The sequence below is a fragment of the Eretmochelys imbricata genome, chromosome 5 (genome assembly GCF_965152235.1).
Source record: "Eretmochelys imbricata isolate rEreImb1 chromosome 5, rEreImb1.hap1, whole genome shotgun sequence".
NCBI classification, from domain to species: Eukaryota; Metazoa; Chordata; order Testudines; family Cheloniidae; genus Eretmochelys; species Eretmochelys imbricata.
This window is the reverse complement of record NC_135576.1, coordinates 73,526,823-73,544,032: the sequence shown is the minus strand read 5'-3', so window position 1 is coordinate 73,544,032 and position 17,210 is coordinate 73,526,823. Positions and strand designations below refer to the sequence as shown.

At 43.1% G+C, this 17,210-nt stretch overlaps 1 protein-coding gene across 1 annotated transcript; it reads left to right on the top strand.

The window, feature by feature from the left end:
* Positions 1–2,342: 2,342 nt before the first annotated feature.
* Positions 2,343–16,753, top strand: CDO1 (cysteine dioxygenase type 1). Its single transcript, XM_077817342.1, has 5 exons — positions 2,343–2,521; positions 7,677–7,754; positions 11,063–11,220; positions 13,953–14,122; positions 16,681–16,753. The coding sequence occupies exons 1-5, from the start codon at positions 2,343–2,345 to the stop codon at positions 16,708–16,710; spliced, it is 615 nt and encodes a 204-aa protein (XP_077673468.1). The 3' UTR covers positions 16,711–16,753.
* The last annotated feature ends 457 nt before the right edge of the window (positions 16,754–17,210 follow it).

Sequence of the window (17,210 nt, the reverse complement as noted above, 5' to 3'; positions counted from 1 at the left end):
TAGCTACAGCACTCAACCCAAGATTTAAGAATCTGAAGTGCCTTCCAAAATCTGACAGGGATGAGGTGTGAAGCATGCTTTCAGAAGTCTTAAAAGAGCAACACTGATGCAGAAACTAGAGAACCCGAACCAAAAAAAAAAAAAAATCAACCTTCTGCTGGTGGTATCTGACTCAGATGATGAAAATTAACAAGTGTTGGTCTGCACTGCTTTGGATCGTTATCAAGCAGAACCTGTCATCAGCATGGAGACATCCTCTGGAATGGTGGTTGAAGCATCAAGGAACATATAAATCTTTAGCGCATCTGGCATGTAAACACATTGCAACACTGGCTACAATAGTGCCATGTTAATGTCTGTTCTTACTTTCAGGTAACATTTTAATTAAGAAGCAGGCAGCATTATCTCCTGAAAATGTAAACAAACTTGTTTGTCTGAGCGATTGGCTGAACAAGAAGTAGGACTGAGTGGACTTGTAGGCTCTGAAGTTTTCATTGTTTTATTTTTGAATGCAGGGGTTTTTTGTACATAATTCTACATTTGTAAGTTCAACTTTCATGATAAAGAGATTGCACTACAGTACTTGTATTAGGTGAATTGAAAAATACTATTTCTTTTGTTTTTTACTTTGTATTCTGTGTTGTAACTGAAATAAACATATCTGAAAATGTAGAAAACATCCCAAAATATTTAAATAAATGGCATTCTATGATTGTTTAAAAGTGCAATTAATCACACGATTATTCATGATTTTTTTTTAATTGCTTGACAGCCCTAGTTTGAATGACTGGGGAGCTCTCTTTTGGCTATTGGTTTGGTGGTTGCCTCCTAAGCCTGTGCTGTCTGTTGCTCCTCCTCCGCTTCTGCACTTTTCAGGAGTGTCTATGACAACCTGCCCCTGTTATTTAACAGTTCCCCTCTCCTTTTGTAAGCAGCTAGGTTTGAGGGAAGATATTGACCTTAATGGCCTGCAGGTAGCCCGTAGAAGAGGTCTTGGTGCTGTAACCCCTTTCTCCCCGCAGCATAGGGAGATGGTAAAAGGAGGGCCTGGTGCTTGATGAAGCCAGGGATATGCACAAAGGTAAGTGCAGAACTAGAAAAGGAGAAGGATGATATGTTTAGGGGACCATCTTAGAAGTCAGAAAACCTGGGTTTTATTCCTGGTTCTGCCACAGAATTCCTATGTGGCCTCAGACATCACTGCTTGGTGCCTCAGTTTCCCTCACGGTGAAATGGGCGTATTTTCCTACCTCACTAGGTTGTTCTGGGACTAAGGGTGGGATATTCAAAAGTGCCTCAGTGACTTTAGGAGAAAGAATTCCTTAGGCATGTGTTCCTAGGTCACATAAGTGTTTTTGAAACTGTCTCCCTAAATTCATTAATGTTTGTAAAGTGCTTTGAGGTGCTGGGAGGGAAGGAAGTATTGAAGGGCAGTGTATTTATGATATTATAAACTAGGTGTTGCTGCAGAAGGAGGATCAAGGAATTCAAATCCTCAGAGACAATTGCAAATGAGCTGAGATCTGCAGAGTTGATGCTTTTTCACCTCCAGCTGGCTAGGAAACTTTATCCCTTCCTCTCAGACAAGGATGGGGACACAGTGATCCCTGCTCTGCAGAGCTGATGCAGCCAAGGCAGGGCTAAGTAACTGCTGTGAGCTTGGGAAGAGGAGTCCCCTATTAAGGGGCAGGGGGAGGGGCTGAACCGGGTTGGTGAGTATGCTGTGGGGAGAGAAGGGGTCATTCTGAAGCTATGTTGTGTGAGAAGGAGGGATACTTCGGTACTGCATGAGGTGAAGCAATGCAAACCTCTGGGATAGATAATATGGTGATGGATACTTTACTACACTAAGCAGACAGATTAGATGGATTAGAGTGGGGACCATTCATGATTTATTTTTTAATGTTCCTGCTTTTTCCCTTGAGCATGCAGGGCTGGGGCTTTCTAGCTGCTACAGAGTCTGGCACTTAAAGAAGAGATTCAAATGCACTTTAAAAAATGGCTGGGAGTGGGGCAAAACATTAGAATGAAGAAGTGCAACCTTCCCATACAAAAGGAGGGGGGACTCTAAGAAGCCATACCTGAACTCTTTGTCAGGAGGGGGGAGGAGGTTCTTTCTGTTTGCATAACCCAGGATCCCACAGCTCACTAACCAGTTTTGTGAACTTCCCTCCCACCCTCCTTGGGTAGTTGGTACATTCCCACTGTAACTTCAGGAGCATAAATACAGGCAGCACCAAGCTGCGAGAAAATTTGTTGTTTGCTAGGAAGGGGAAGGTGAATCTGCTTGTCCAAGCACAAGCAATTTTGCTGCTTGCAGCCGGTTGTGTGGAAGGTGTATCATGGAGCAGCCGGTGCAAACAGAAGTGTGGAAAGCGCAGACTTTACAGGAACTGATCCAGATCCTGCATCACTTATTTTCTAGTGATAAAGTCAGTATAGAAGAGGTGCAAGCCTTAATGGAATCGTATGAGAGCAACCCTGTGGAGTGGATGAAATATGCCCAATTTGACCAATACAGGTAAAGTCAGCACTTCTTATTTCAGTGCTTAGAGTGGTAATGCAAAAAGGAGTCTGTCTAAATAGTAAATGAACAGCGCAGCAAGCAAGACAGACAAACACACCTGGTGGGAATTGAGGGACGTCGTTTGTGCTATTTTTGGGGGGGGGGGTAAATAAAGTGAAATTAACAGAGCTCGGAGGAGTGGAATGTAAAGTCTAGGTATGACCAGTTTCCACGAAGCCTGAATTAAACCGAAGTAGTTCATGTGTGCATGCATACATGGAGCTATGGAAGCATTCACTCCAAATATCTTTTAGAATCGGTTTGAGGAATTAGAGGAGGAGTCTTTGCAATCATCTGGTGTTCTAATAGTTCGGATCTACATAACGTGACATCTGGGTGAAGGAGGCAACTGGCATCTCGGTGTAAACTTAATTATAATAGAGTGTAAAATAAAGAACATGGTTGGAATACACAACAATGATGAAGAGTCACTGTAAGGGCTGGATAACAGGACTGTATCCTCGCCCCTGCTTATACTGTTGCGATCATTTCAGTTAGGTACAGCTGTGGGTAAGAATCTGATCTAGATGCACGTGGCTTTTATTCTTTATTTTATTGTCTGCTAAAGCTAGTACACTCCGTGCTTTTCCTAGACCGCTCCCTTCAGTTCTAACTGTTCTCCAGATGCGTGGTTTTCATAGGAATAGCAAAGATGTTTTAGGAGGTGACGGATGGGAGGAGGCACCTCCCCAACCGTGGAACCGTTTGCAAATTCAGAATGAAGCCAGTCTCCTGGAAACAGCTCAGAAACTACGAACCCAGAGAAAATATCTTGGCAAGTTTCCCAGACTGATCAGCAGTAGGAGACTAATTCAGCTCAGCTCGGTACTTTCGCTCCGCATCGCCGCGCTCCACAAAGCCGGTCTTCAGGGCTGGTGCGCGCCGCGCTGTGGGAAGGGGGGCCGGGGCTCACCTCTCTTGTTCGGTAACGGTGTCCGCAGGGCCAGTTATTTACTGTTGCCTGCTGCGGTGACTCGTTAGGGACAGGTCAGCGAAAGCGCTCGCTCAAACCCACCCAGTCCCCAGCCCAAGTTCCGGGGGCGGGCTGGCGGAGGTCAAGAAGCCTCGGTTGTGCAGCGAGTGGTTTGAAATAAAGTCTACTCGGCACCAGTCATCCGCCTCGGCTTTTGTTCTGCAAAAACTCTTCTTCTCCCTCCGCCCCCCAGCCCCAACCAAGGGGTCACGGCAGTAAAACCCCCTCTCTCAACACTATCCTGCCACCTCCCGCTGCCTTTCCCAGGCACTCCTCCTCTCCCGCCCTGCACGGGTCTGGGGTGGCTTTTCCCGTGCCCTTCGGCTCTTCCTCTGCCCCCGCCTCGTGTTCCCTCGGGGCTCCCGCGCTCCGCTTCCTTTGCGCGCCTCCTTTCGACCCCGCACACGGTGCGCGCGGGGGAGCTCCCCTGCAATCCTCCTTGGGCCCTTCCCCGCACGCCGTGCTCCCCCGGGGGGTGCGGCGGCGCGCGTGCAGCCCTCCGCCTTCCCCTCTGCTCCTTGTGCTCCGCGGGCTGCGGATCCCCACGCCATGCCCGCTGCGCTATGCCCTTCTCCTGCCCTTCCCCACCAGTTGCTTTGCAGGGTTCCGCGCTGGCTGGCAAAGGGCTGTTCAGAGGTAGGGCCACGGGCAGGGCTCCGGCAGCCAATCAGAGCTGCCCCTCAGCGACGCCCAAATCAGAGCCCGCCAGCGTCAGTGACCTACGTGGCTGCCTGGCTGGCCGGGGCTTGCTGTCTAGCCTGATGAAGCTGGAGGGCGTCAGGACCAGGAGCAGTCTCTGCCCCATGGGCTCCTGGGCATCACTTGCCGGGACCTGGCGCAGATTGTTGGGGGGAGGGATAGCTCAGTGGTTGGAGCATTGGCCTGCTAAACCCAGGGTTGTGAGTTCAGTCCTTGAGGGGGCCATTTAGGGAGCTGAGCCAAAAATTGGGGATTGGCCCTGCTTTGAGCAGGGGGTTGGACTAGATGACCTCCTGAGGTCCCTGCCAACCCTGGTAATCTATGATTGTTTGCCCTGTGCTGCAGCTGGCACCCAGACACTGTTTATAATAAACACTATTACCATGGGAAGGACATGGACTGTGGCTCCAAAGTTACCCTGTGCAGCTGCTCTCCAGTCTAAGGGTTGAGCGGGAAGCTCAGTACTGGTGTAGAAGAGTATGAAGTCAATGGGCAGACCTGAGTGCATGGGCAGTGTCCTAATGCAGGAGCTTAGATTGATTCCCCCACCCCTCTCAATTTCTCCCATCCTGGCTAATTACCAAGATAATAGACAAACTTTAGAGCTGTGCTTATGTATGACTATCTGTTTAGGGTAGGGGGTGCCCAGACATCCTGTTTGGGCCGGGACAGGGCTGTCCCGGCTGTCCTGACTTTTCTGGCAAAAGTAACTTAGACATTTGTCAAGAGCAAGCGGGACAAATGCCACTTTTGTCCAAAAGTGGGGTGCAGGGGGTGAGTGGCAACGGCAGCTTCATGGGGGTGGGAGGGAGAGGCAGGGCTCAGATGTGGGCAGGGCTTGAGTGAACAGCGACACCAGCTGAGGGGTGGGGGAAGCAGGGCTCAGGCTATCGGCTCGGGCCAGCCCCACATGGGGGGGCAACAGGAGGCCTTGGGCTAGCGCGATGTGGTGTCCCATTTTCCCTTTGGGAAATATGGTCACCCTAGTTTATAGGATTTTCTGCAGTGTTCATCAGTGCCGCACCCCCCTCCGGACATTCATGAAGTTGTCCTCATGCCACCCCTGCAAGGTAGGGCAAGTATTATCCCAGTTTGCAGGTGAGGAACTGAGTTACAGACTCAGCTACACTAGCACTCAGCCCAGCATCCTTGAGCTCCACTAGTGGAAGGGCAGGTGTAGACAGAGTACAGGGATTTCTACCACTGTGTCAGCTGGCACCCATACATTGTTTATACTAAACACTATTACCATTGGAATAGGGCTAGACAGTGGGAAAAGAGTAATGAAAATTCCCAAGATAAACTTATCCTGAGTGATTTCTCCAGATTCACAGAGGCAGTCTCTGTCAGAACCTGGAATAGACTCTACATCATCTGTATCCCACTCCCGTACCTTAACCTCAAGAACATCCTTCCCTTTAATATGATGACCAGAGAGAACTTGACTGATTATGTCTTAGGTGAGTGCCCTAATCAGCTGGCTTTTGGCTGTTTTGGAGTGGTATGTCTCTCACTCTGGTTTCTTGTGGAAAGCTGTAAAAGGTCTCAGTTTCATCTTGATGCAAAACCGGAAAACTTGCATTCTTGAAAATATTTGTCGGACGGGAAAACCACTTCCTGCCCACCTCTACATTTAAGTGTGTCAGGCATGTTGCTAAATCTTGGATGGGGGGAAAACACATCACCTTAAAGTGTGGGATCTAGTTTCATTGAACACTTGGGGGTGTGCACAATATCCTGTCATCAGGCTGTGAGAAGTACCATGTTGTCCCTTCTTCACTTTCTTTGTTTGTTTGATTCCTTTCCCTCAGCCCCCTCTGATATCATCAGACTAGATTTTTCTTCTATCATATTCTTGCTTTAGCCGAGAAGAAAGTACAATATCAGTTCACGCTTAACAGTAATTGTTACTTTTCTAAATATTGATTTGCCCCTTGCAGCTGGTGTCTTTCCATTGTAACTCAAACATACATTATTTCTACACTTCTAAAAAAAACCTTATTTTTCCTCTTTATTGTGGATGCATTATACTGGATTAAAAAATAAACTCCTTTCTTCTCAGTTTGACTTTTTTCCCATTCAGAACAAACCTCAAAACTTGTGTTCCGATATAAGCATTGTAACACTAGATGTATGCGTAGCCAGCCACCCATGCTGTGCAGAAATGACAGATTGTGACCTGTTTAATCAGACAAAACTTGTATTGTGATGTCATATAGAAGAGAACTTTTATATAAAAATTAAAATTAAAAATAGTGAAGAAACTAAAGATGGAATGAGATGAAATGCAGAAACTAACTTTATGATTCAGTTAAGGCAAAATATGTGGGATGAACTGAAAATAATTTGTTACCACCATGCTGTTTTGACAGAATACAACAAAGGGATATCTTGTGGGAAAACAGCAGATTAGGCAAAACAAACAGCCAGTTAACACAAACAGAAAAACTTCTTCTGCGTGCCAAGTGAGAATCTCCCACCAGTTACTAGTGGCTGCGGCAGAGGGACACTTTTTGTTAGGGACTCATACTGCTTAAGACCCCGGGCCTGCAAAGGTATAAGCATATGCTTCACCTTTCACACTGTCAGTAACCCTATTGAAATCAATGAGGCTACTCATGTACGAGCTTGCAGGATTGGGCCTTCAGTTAGGAATCAGAGGATGAAATCACCTGTATTGTTTAGGGACAGGAGGCCCTCAAGCCATGAGAATGGAACATACCCTTGATTAACCACATGAATAACATGTATGTAAAAAGCAAGCCTTTTCTGCTTTTCTTTTTGTTTGATTTAATATAGGAAACTTTTTTCGTATCTTCTGCTCTTCCGAGCTTTGTTTTGGGTGTAGCTGTTTGACAGAAATTACTGTGTTGGTATTGGGTTTCAGACGTACAAAAAAATTATAAGTACAAAAAACCAGAATAGTCCAGAAAAGCAACAGTTTTACCATATGCGGTAACCCCTATACTTCAAAAATCTTTGCCCAGTGCAAAAGAATGCAGTCACCGAAAGGAAAATCAAGAACATTTGAAAGTGAACTGTAGAAAAATGTACACATTTCTTTTCTTTGTTGCAGTACTCTGTTTCTAATTAGAAAGCCTGCTGTTAAAATGATCTCATTCAGCAACTATTTATATTAGATTTTCTCTTCTCCTTCAGTTTCAGATATATACATCCAACCCTCAGTACTGGATTTAATTTAAAAGCTTTCCTGATCCTATCAAGCGCTAGTTGTATGTCCGTTTTTTTTCCAACCTGAAAAAGTGCAGTGGCAAAAACCACTTAAAAATTCCATTTCACTTTCTCTGCATATAATTTGCTTTCCAAAGCTAAGAAACCTTGTAATATAGGCTGCCACTAACCATGTTTATATTCCCTGTTATTTCTTTATATGCACACACATATATTTTTAAAAACCACAGATGTTTTCAATTTCAGATACACAAGAAATCTTGTGGATAAAGGAAATGGAAAGTTCAACTTGATGATCTTATGCTGGGGTGAAGGACATGGCAGGTTTGTATCCAAACAGCTTGATACCTGCAGACAGAAATAAAGCTACAGTATTTTTCATTTGGTCTGTGTACTACTGTGTGTCATTGTCCTGTAATAAGAGACAAACCATCTTCCTCACAAACATTAATGGGTAGAGGGTGGTTAACTGATAACTACAAATAAAATAAGTAGTAATAATCAGGATGACTATGCCAAAGGGGTAATTTTGAAAATTGTGTATCTCATGATTTTAGGGCATTTCTGCGGTTTTCAGTCTTCCACCAAATCTAAGCTTCTGTTTTGTCCATTGAGCTTTTTTAACCTTACAGTTACAGAGCTGGATCTTGCATTCTTTAGTAAAACTGCAGTTATTTTATAGGAGTTCTGCCTGATCAGAACTGCAGGATCAGGCCCATGTATTAGAGGCTATAAAAGCTTTTGCTTCTATTACACCTATATAGTTTAAATCCTGGTCTGTGTGGCCAGCCTGAGAAAACGAGGTTGGATTAGGCAGTTTGGAGTGTGGGAAGGAATGAACTCTCCCCACCCCACGCTACTGTATAACAAGGCCACTTTGTGGTTGCTATCACAATGATAAAGGGACAACAGCTGCTGTGACCAGTCTACATGAGATGTATGGGGGCATCGACTGGTGGATCTGCATAGTCATAGTGCAGGGGTTCTCAAACTGGGGGTCGGGACCCCTCAGGGGGTCATGAGGTTATGTGGGGGGTCGCGAGCTGTCAGCCTCCACCCCAAACCCTGCTTTGCCTCCAGCATTTATAATGGTGTTAAATATATAAAAAAGGTGTTTTTTATTTATAAGGGGGGGTTGCAGTCAGAGGCTTTCTGTGTGAAAGGGGTCACCAGTACAAAAGTTTGAGAATCACTGTCATAGTGCCTCTGAAGCTCCCTGCAGAGCTTTCTTCTATGGTATGCAGGAGTTTCAAACTTCCTATATATATTCTGTATAGCCTGCGTCTTCTGCAGTGCTGAACCTTGCCAGGACTGTTGCTTATTGGGTGGTTTTATGTGCCTGCGGACATGGGGGCAGGATCTGTCTCTCTGAGGTTCTTTCACAACTTTGTTGGCTAACCAAAAAAAGTTCTAGCCTGTAATTTTTTGTCACATAATCTGCATTTAAGCAGAAAAACTATAATTGTTTGCTTTAGATGTGAAAATGAATTAACATTGTCAGGTCTAATTTGGGATGGTGCCATGCTTCCCCAAATAGATGTAAGAGGGCAGTCTAGATCTGCAGCCCACCAGCTCTTTAGTATAGGGTCTTTTCTGAACAGAGACTAAAATTATTGTCAAATGGTGTATTGGTTTATGATTTGGACAAGCATCTGCTGGTGACTAAAGTGATACCACAACTGGTTTTCACTCCCTATGTAAGAAGGATAAAATAGTTAACATGATTAATTGGAAGAGAAACTGCTGAGGGAGTGACTACATGGCATTCATGAACTTGCCTACTTAAAAAAACCCTGCTTTGCAAGTCAACAGCAATATAACTTCTGTTTGGATTGGAACATTTGCTGTGTATAACACTTAAATCCATCATATTCTAGATTGAAGCTTGATTAGCCTTGTACATTGGGGTCAAAAAATCCACTTGCCTGAGTGAGTACGAAGCCATCAACTTCTGCAGCAGTGAAGCTTTAATTTCTTTTTAAGTACATTTCTAGCCCTTACGGCTGCAAATATAGCAATTCAAATGTATTTCTGAGTAGGTAGCCAGCCTGCACCAGTGCTCCTGCTGCTGATCACAGCTTTGCCAAACAACAGCAAAGTGAAATGAACAGCTCTGTCTGGTCAGTTTAATTGTTGCTATTAAATCCAGTGGGAAGCAGTGAAACTTCCTTTCTCCTGTGTACCTCACATCCATCACAGCAGCAAAGAAGCCCTGAAGATGGAGACGAAGTAGAAAGCTCCCTCTCCCAGTGGAACTCCAAGTGGGGTGGAGTTTCAAGTTTATTCCTAGACTGTAACTGATAGGAAAGATAGAACCCCCAAGCAAAGTCCATGGAAAGTGCCCTGTTGTTTCTCAACAGCCAGCGTGTGTTACCTAGACTTTGCTTTTGTGTTTACTTCTGGCTAGTATGGTTAATCCTTCAGCTAGTAGTTATCTGCTAAATTTTCCAACTACCTTTTTGTTGTTAAGTTATTGTAATAGCTTTCTAATACACCAGCCTTTATTGAGTATCTTTCAGTCACAGTAAATATTTCTTTGAGATTTGCTGGTGTTCTGATAATGTGACAAGTGTGCAATAACATTCATGTCCTGCACATACTGTTATACCTCTACAATACACCATAGTGTCTGTTTCTTCTGGGGGAATTCTTTGCCACTGCGCACGTGCAGAATTCATGTCCCCCGCAGATTTTTTTCTCAGCAGAAAATACATTCTGCCGGAGAGGCGCTGCAATCACGCCTTTCGCCCATCAGGGCTGCTGTGGCACCAGAACAGAGAACAGTTGGCTCGCAGCCAGCTGCGGATAGGGAGGATGAGGGGCAGCTTTCCTCATAGCGCCCTGCCCACAGGGCCAGGTGAGGAGGTCTGGGATATGGGGGGATGGATAGAGCAGGGAACAGGGAGCTTCTGGGAGGGTCACATAGATGAGGGTTCAGAAGGGCTAGTGCAGGGAACAGACTGGGGCAGGGGCTAAATGGGAGTAGGGGTGCTGGACCACATGGGGATGGGGGCAGGTGTAGGGACACATGGGGACAGGAGAAGATGTGCCTGACTGAATGGGAGAAGCTAGGAGTCATCCAGACTCTGCATGGGAGATGCTCCCCACTCCCTAAAAATCACCCCCCCCAAGAAAAACCCTGTTCCATACTTCTCCCACCCAGACCCAGCAACCTTCCAGGTTCACTCCTAGGCTCCTTCCTAGCAATTACTTCCCTATCCCTCAGCTCCTCTGTTACCCCAGATTCCCCCAAGCCTTTGCACTGTTTCTGAGGGGTGTGGAAATATGTTTCTGTTTTGTAATTTACATGAATTATGAGTCAAAGTTCTGTATTAATATGCCTAATAAGGAATCTATTTGTCAAAAAACATTTCTGGAATCTTTTTTGTTGTCTGTATTGTTACAGACATACTTGCTTACAGGTATTTTGAAATAAATTACCAAAATACTTGAAACTAGCATGACTATATTGTGTTATTTTGACAAATAAAATATGCATATTTTAAAAATATTGTGCATAGAATTTTTAATTTTTTGGCGCAGAATTCCCCCAGAAGTAGTCTGTTAAATTTGTAGTAGGTGGTATTAAATGTATACATCACACTGAGTTCAGCTATTCTGTGTTTCTATAGCAGTATTCATGATCACACTGACTCACACTGCTTTATGAAGATCCTTCAGGGGAATCTAAAAGAGACTCTGTTTGAGTGGCCTGGGAAAAAAGGGACTGGAGCAATGACAAAGAAATCAGAACAAGTTTGGGGGGAAAATCAATGTGCCTATATCAACGGTAAGCTTCTTTTTAATGTCTCATATATGACCATTTCATTGCTGTCCATCAATGATTATAACTCTTAACTGAAAAGTTCACTCTTTAATAAACTGGTCTAGCTATAGGTTCTTGTATTTCGTCTAAACCTGTTGTATACAGCACCTGTGCAGACTCAGACTCTCCTCAAACTTGTGTTTAAACTTAAACAGTCTAAAAAAGCCCCATTCATCTAAATTCATGATTAAGATACTGCAGTAAAGGCTAAGATCCTTCAACAGCTCCTGAATGCTCAGAGCCTTGCAGGATTGAGCTCCAAATCACTAACTGAAAATGCATGTGGATGTGAAGTTGAAAATGTAAAGCAATAGGCAAATCACATGTATGAAAATCCAAAATTCATACAAGTCTCCAGGGCTGGCTCTACCTTTTTTGCCACCCCAAGCAGCGAAGCAAAAAAAACAAAACAAAACAAAACAAAAAAGCAGCCGCCGAAGTGCCACCGAGAAAGGAGTGCCGCCCCTTCTGATTTGCCGCCCCAGGCACCAGCTTCCTTAGCTGGTACCTAGAGCCGGTCCTGCAGGTCTCTGTTTGGATTTATGAAGAAAATATCTCTTGGGTGTGTAAGGTCCTTTTGGGTTACAATGGAAAGCCGAAGAACAAAACTGTAGTAGAACAGTAATTGCCCACACAATCAGTACGTCTAATAGCCAGCAATAGAATGGATAATGATTGAAATGAACATTGCTCTGGTCTTTTAGAATTCTGTATTTACACTTTTTAGGATGCACAGTAGCTCATACCTATCTTGACTTGGGGTAGAGAGTGGAGGGGTCTTTTTTGTTGAACAATGTTCACTATGTACAAAAGTACACTAAAGCCCAGTCCTGCAGTGCTCAGCACAAGTAGTGAAGTAGTGCACAATATTGTATGAAAATGGTGGACTTCTTGACTACTTCTGACACATTGTAATATGTGTAACTGCTTCTATACAACTCTCTGTAGGCACTGTATGCTGTTTTCTTATTTACTTCTGTTGTGAGAAGCTTGCAAATAAAACAAAAGGCTTGAACAATTTACTTGACCCCTGTACAGCTAGTCTTTTGGCTAGCCAGCCAGAGGCCAGTGCCTTTGAAAACTTCCTGAAAACTTTTTCTTCTGATTATTTTCTATGCTTGCTCTCACCCCAGAGGTGGATTTTCATTAACCAAACTTTCTGAAGTGGAAGGAGAGAGAAATCTGTTCAAGTGCTCAGGGTTTTTATTGGGGGTCAAGGGGTGTTTTTTTTTATAATACAATCAGTGCATTGGGAAGTCAGTCTTTTTTACTGGTTCAGAAAACATTTGCACTTTATGTGTGTGTATGCTCCAAAAACAAATTGTTTGGGTTATTGTTTGTTTTTAAAGCAATCTTTTTAAAAGCCTCTAACTAGTCCTCTGAGAGAACTGTATGCCTAGCTCCTCTGCTGTGTTTCCTGGCTGGATATTTCAACTTAAAAGTAACAGAAAATTAAATGCTGTGCATTCACAATTTGTTTCTATTTGGATATCTGCACATTCAAATAAATGGTGCTGATGCAGAAAGAATATCCCATGTAGCATGGCAGTTCCTTTTTGTGCTAGTTGCCTATTACTTGGTGTTTCTACTTTGCTTATAAGACAACTCACAGGAGTGAGTTGATTTTAATCTCTCAGTACATGAATATAAACTTAGGGATTTTTACCCTCATTAAATGAAAGTGTAAATGAAATGTACAGGTGTATAGTTTAAATGAGCCAAAGTTGGAATGCACCAGTGCTTCCCACAGTAACAGTATCTGGGCTACATTGTACAATTAAGGGGTGAGTATTATATAAGATATTACATAAGCATAAAGGGCTGAGTTGCATTTGCTCTGGGAATCATAAATTTTAATTCTTGAACTCTTGAGCAGTTTTTAAAATTCTTCCACAGTGCTCAATCAACATGAGTTTTGGTAGATTTAATGTTTGGACTTTGGGTATTTTATAGAACTCTGCTTCTGCCCTCTGGTTCTCTGAAAGTGCTGTCAACTTATTAATAGCCACACTGTGGGCAGTGGCTTGTTTTATTACCTGTTCAATTATATTTGCTGTTTCAGTGAAGATTGGATGTTTGCCATGCTCTGGTAATTTGTCACTTTAAATAAAAGCCCAGACAAATGGGAAAGGGTAATTGGAAGATGGACAACTGTAAAAGAAAGCAACTGTCTCCTTGCCCAGGAATTTACACTTGAAACTCAAGTAGTTCAGTCTTAACATGGTTGATGTCCTTGTTATCAGGCTGAAGACTAGCAATGCAAAACCCTGTTTTCCTCTGAAATATCTTGTTTATTCTTTAGAAAAACAAATCTTCCATCCAACATCTTCAGAGCACCAATGTCTCCTAGGAAAGAAAGTATCATTTGGGGATGGCAGCTGATAATAAATTACCAACCATGTGCTCTTCCTAAAGCTTCTGTAGATTCCTGTTAAGCTTTATACCACAGTAGATAACAAAAAATTCTATATATGGAAAGTTAGAGAGCAAGACATTCTGAAGTCCCAATGAGTTTGGGGATCTGTCCTAAAGAGTAAAACCCAAATTCTCTTTTTTGAGTTAAAAATTCATCCTGAAAGCGTGGGTATGTCCAGCTGTCTTGTTGGTTTAGAGATGGTGCTTTTCCAGGCACGTATCAGATTTAATTAGATCTGTCTGTTAATGCAGCCTTTCCTCTTATGTCCTCGCTTGTCTAGACTCCATTGGCCTGCACCGTGTGGAGAACACAAGCCACACAGAGTCTGCTGTTAGTCTGCACTTGTACAGCCCATCCTTTGACAGCTGTAACACCTTTGATCAAAGAACCGGACACAAGCATAAAGTCAAAATGACATTCTATAGTCAGTTTGGAGAAAGGACTCCAGGTGTAAGTACAAGCTAATGAATACCCTTTATGTTCAACTATCCTGTGTCCTCATGTGAACAGAGCAGAGACCTAGCTTGCTGTGTTGCTGCCCATCATTGCAAACCAGCCCTTGGCTCTCTTGGTGGGTTGTCCAGCACAAGCACAGTTCTTGTTATGGACTGTCTGGTCATTTTTAGGATAGAGATGAAACATGTTTCAAAAGGAAGCTCAGTTTTGGTGTCAACTTTAAGTTTCCCTTTACACACAGTTTTTAAAATGCTACTTTGCACTTACACTGAAGTTCTTCCTTTGCCTCTTCAAAGCATGGTACAAATATTATTCTCACAGCATCCCTAGGAGGCAGGCAAGGATTATCTCCATTTCACAGATGGGGCAGTGTCATTTGTCCAAACTGCAATTGGATTTAGGTATTACTGGCTCTGCTCATCCATCTGCCCCCTGCTCCCCAGTAAAAAAAGGTCCAATCTTATGAGGTACAGAGGAGCCATCAGCTCCCCTTGATAGCAAAAGGAGTTGAGGGTGCTGTTGGGCTAAGCAGTTTCACATTTCAAGTGTTTTCTCCCTGTAATTTGTTGGCAACAAAAACTGACAGTGTCATGACATTTTTAAAAAACAAACTGTGAAATGCAGACTCCCCGAGCAAGGTTGGTCTGCTTAGTGGCATAGCACCAATGCTGTGTTCGTCTCTGTCTGGAGCTCTCAGTACCAGGACTGGGAGTGGTGGGCTTCCCTCTGGAACTCTTTAGTGTGTCTAAACCTGGCCACAATTTAGGACCTTTATAGAAGGAAAGCTGCTTAATGGTAAAGAAATGGGGCAGATTTTCAGGACCTTGTTTAGGATAGCCCATGGCTGGACTGGATGTTCACAGAGGGCTTGATGCTGAGAGGTACTGAGCACTCTTAACTCTCACTGATGGACTAGCAGGAAATGAGTGATCAAGCCTTTAGTAGGTGAAGTTCTGCTAAGGTTTTATGTATAATGGGCAAAATCCCTGCAGTCCAACAAGCACAATGCAAATAGCTGTGCTTCTTTGCAGCTTTTCACATTAAAGCACCCAAACTGTAAACTTTACACGTGTGAAAGTCCTCCAGACAACTAAACTCCTTCCAGTCCTTATCATCCAGAAGAAATAAGATAAATTTTGAATAGCACAGTCACATGAGAGTAAAAATTCAAGATTTTTGCTGCTTGTGTTTTCTATTTCTTTAAAAAAAATTTACCTGAGAGGAAGTCTTGGTTGGTTTGTGTGTGTAAGATAACAAGTGAAATATTTGGAAACTAGCTATTTGAACTTCAAATATTTTCCTGTTCTTGTTCTGTAGCAACTGGTAACTTTTGTACCTATGATGGGAAGTTTTATCTGATTTTTGAGAGGGAAAAATCTTAGTCATTGGATGTCTCCACTTAGTTCCAGTAACCGCAACTGGTAAACAGGGGCTGGATGGAACCTGGGTTTGGCCATACAGCTGTCTCAAATGACTGCATGTTGCAGAAAACTGTTGGCTTCAGTGAGGGTTTCTGGAAAGCTCATTGGAAACGGACAGTCTTTTGCTGTTTACCAGGTCTCAGAGGAACATGGGGAGGCAGGAAAGTGCAAGATGGGAGGAGAGGTTAAAAATACAAAGGATAGTGCAAAGTGTATGTACGTTTTCTTAGGAACAAGAAAATCTACCTGAAAATCTAAATATTATAAACATGCAACACTTTCTGTTAGCTTTCCTTTTCATTCAAACTAAACAAAATGTGCAAGTAAACTCCTGATGTACTTTTCAATTAGTTGTCATTAAATGTTTAGCTAGGGTTTAATAGAGGAATCTAGCTGTGCTGGAGGATTTTTAAAGCTAATCGGTCAATTATTCAGAAATTCTGTGTGCACCTGCACCCAGTTGTACACAGAATCATAGGATATCATTGAATCAGAGAATAACATGCCAAACACTGAAAGCCTGGTTTTTTCAGTGTTAATCAGTTAACTTACCAGTGACTTTCCCCCAGAAAGTAGCCTGCTATGTGCTTAGTCAAAGAAAACTATATGGATCTAGAGTGCACTTTGAGTGCTACTGTGTATTTATACCAGAGTATTAATATAGAGAACTTGCTTGCCAAGAAAAATCCCATAAGCTTGATCCTGCCCTCTGATAGGTATAGTACATCATCATGTTTTTTGCTAGTAGGCATTCATGTGCAAGTGCAGTTAGATGATTCTCACCCCCCATCCCCACTAAACTGGGGGTCTAATTTTCCTGACAGGATCAAGCTTGATTCAATAGGTCTGAGAGGAAGGATGTCTGGTGTGGATAGGGCACGAGTCAGGGGTTCAGGAGACCAGAGTTAAATTCCCTGTTCTGCCACGGACATACCCAAGGTCACACCATATCATATGGTCTTTCTCTGCCTCACTTCCCTCTCTCACACAGGTGTTGTGAGAATAAATACATTAAAGATTGAGGCACCCAGCTACTATGGTAATGGGAGCCATATATGTACCTTAAGTAGATGGGGCATCATAATCTACTCAAGTCTTTTCTTTTAAAAGAATCTCTCCTCTTTCTTTTAGGCAACAGCAGTGTCACAAGAGAACAACTGAGAAGCACCAGAATTAATGTGTTAAGGCCTGCTGAATGTTTGACCAGGGACAGAAGAATTGTCTAGCTGATGCTAGCTATAGTTGAATAACCCATACATAGAAATACAGTAGGGAAGCTTCCTGGCAATATGTAGTTATGTTGAATGAATACTGATTATGGGACCGTAAGGTGACTAGTGCTATAAGCTGCTGCAGGGGTTAGATGCCTTTACATAGGCTGTTGTAAAGTCAGAATCAAGTACTTTGTTTTTCTGATCCTAGCCTCTTTTAAATTCCACTTTTGAAACTGTACTGGGAATATCAGTAGCAGGTGTTTTAAACACCATTTGACACTTTTTATAGGTCTTTTTATATGGTATGTGTGCTCAGTGTATTTAGTAATCTAAACTTTGTAGCCTCAAGTCACCATTTGTACCCATTTGTAATGTATTGGATACTAGTAAGAGCAGTTGTCTTTTTTTTTTTTTTTTTTAGTTAAGCCTTTTATGTTTTAATGCTCT

Bases quoted from the DNA above. Each gene is read 5' to 3' on its own strand.
- CDO1 (XM_077817342.1), top strand. From the start codon at position 2,343: ATGGAGCAGCCGGTGCAAACAGAAGTGTGGAAAGCGCAGACTTTACAG. The intron at 7,755-11,062 runs GTTTGTATCCAA...GTGTTTCTATAG, and splicing joins TGGGGTGAAGGACATGGCAG to CAGTATTCATGATCACACTG. The intron at 11,221-13,952 runs GTAAGCTTCTTT...TCGCTTGTCTAG, and splicing joins TCAATGTGCCTATATCAACG to ACTCCATTGGCCTGCACCGT.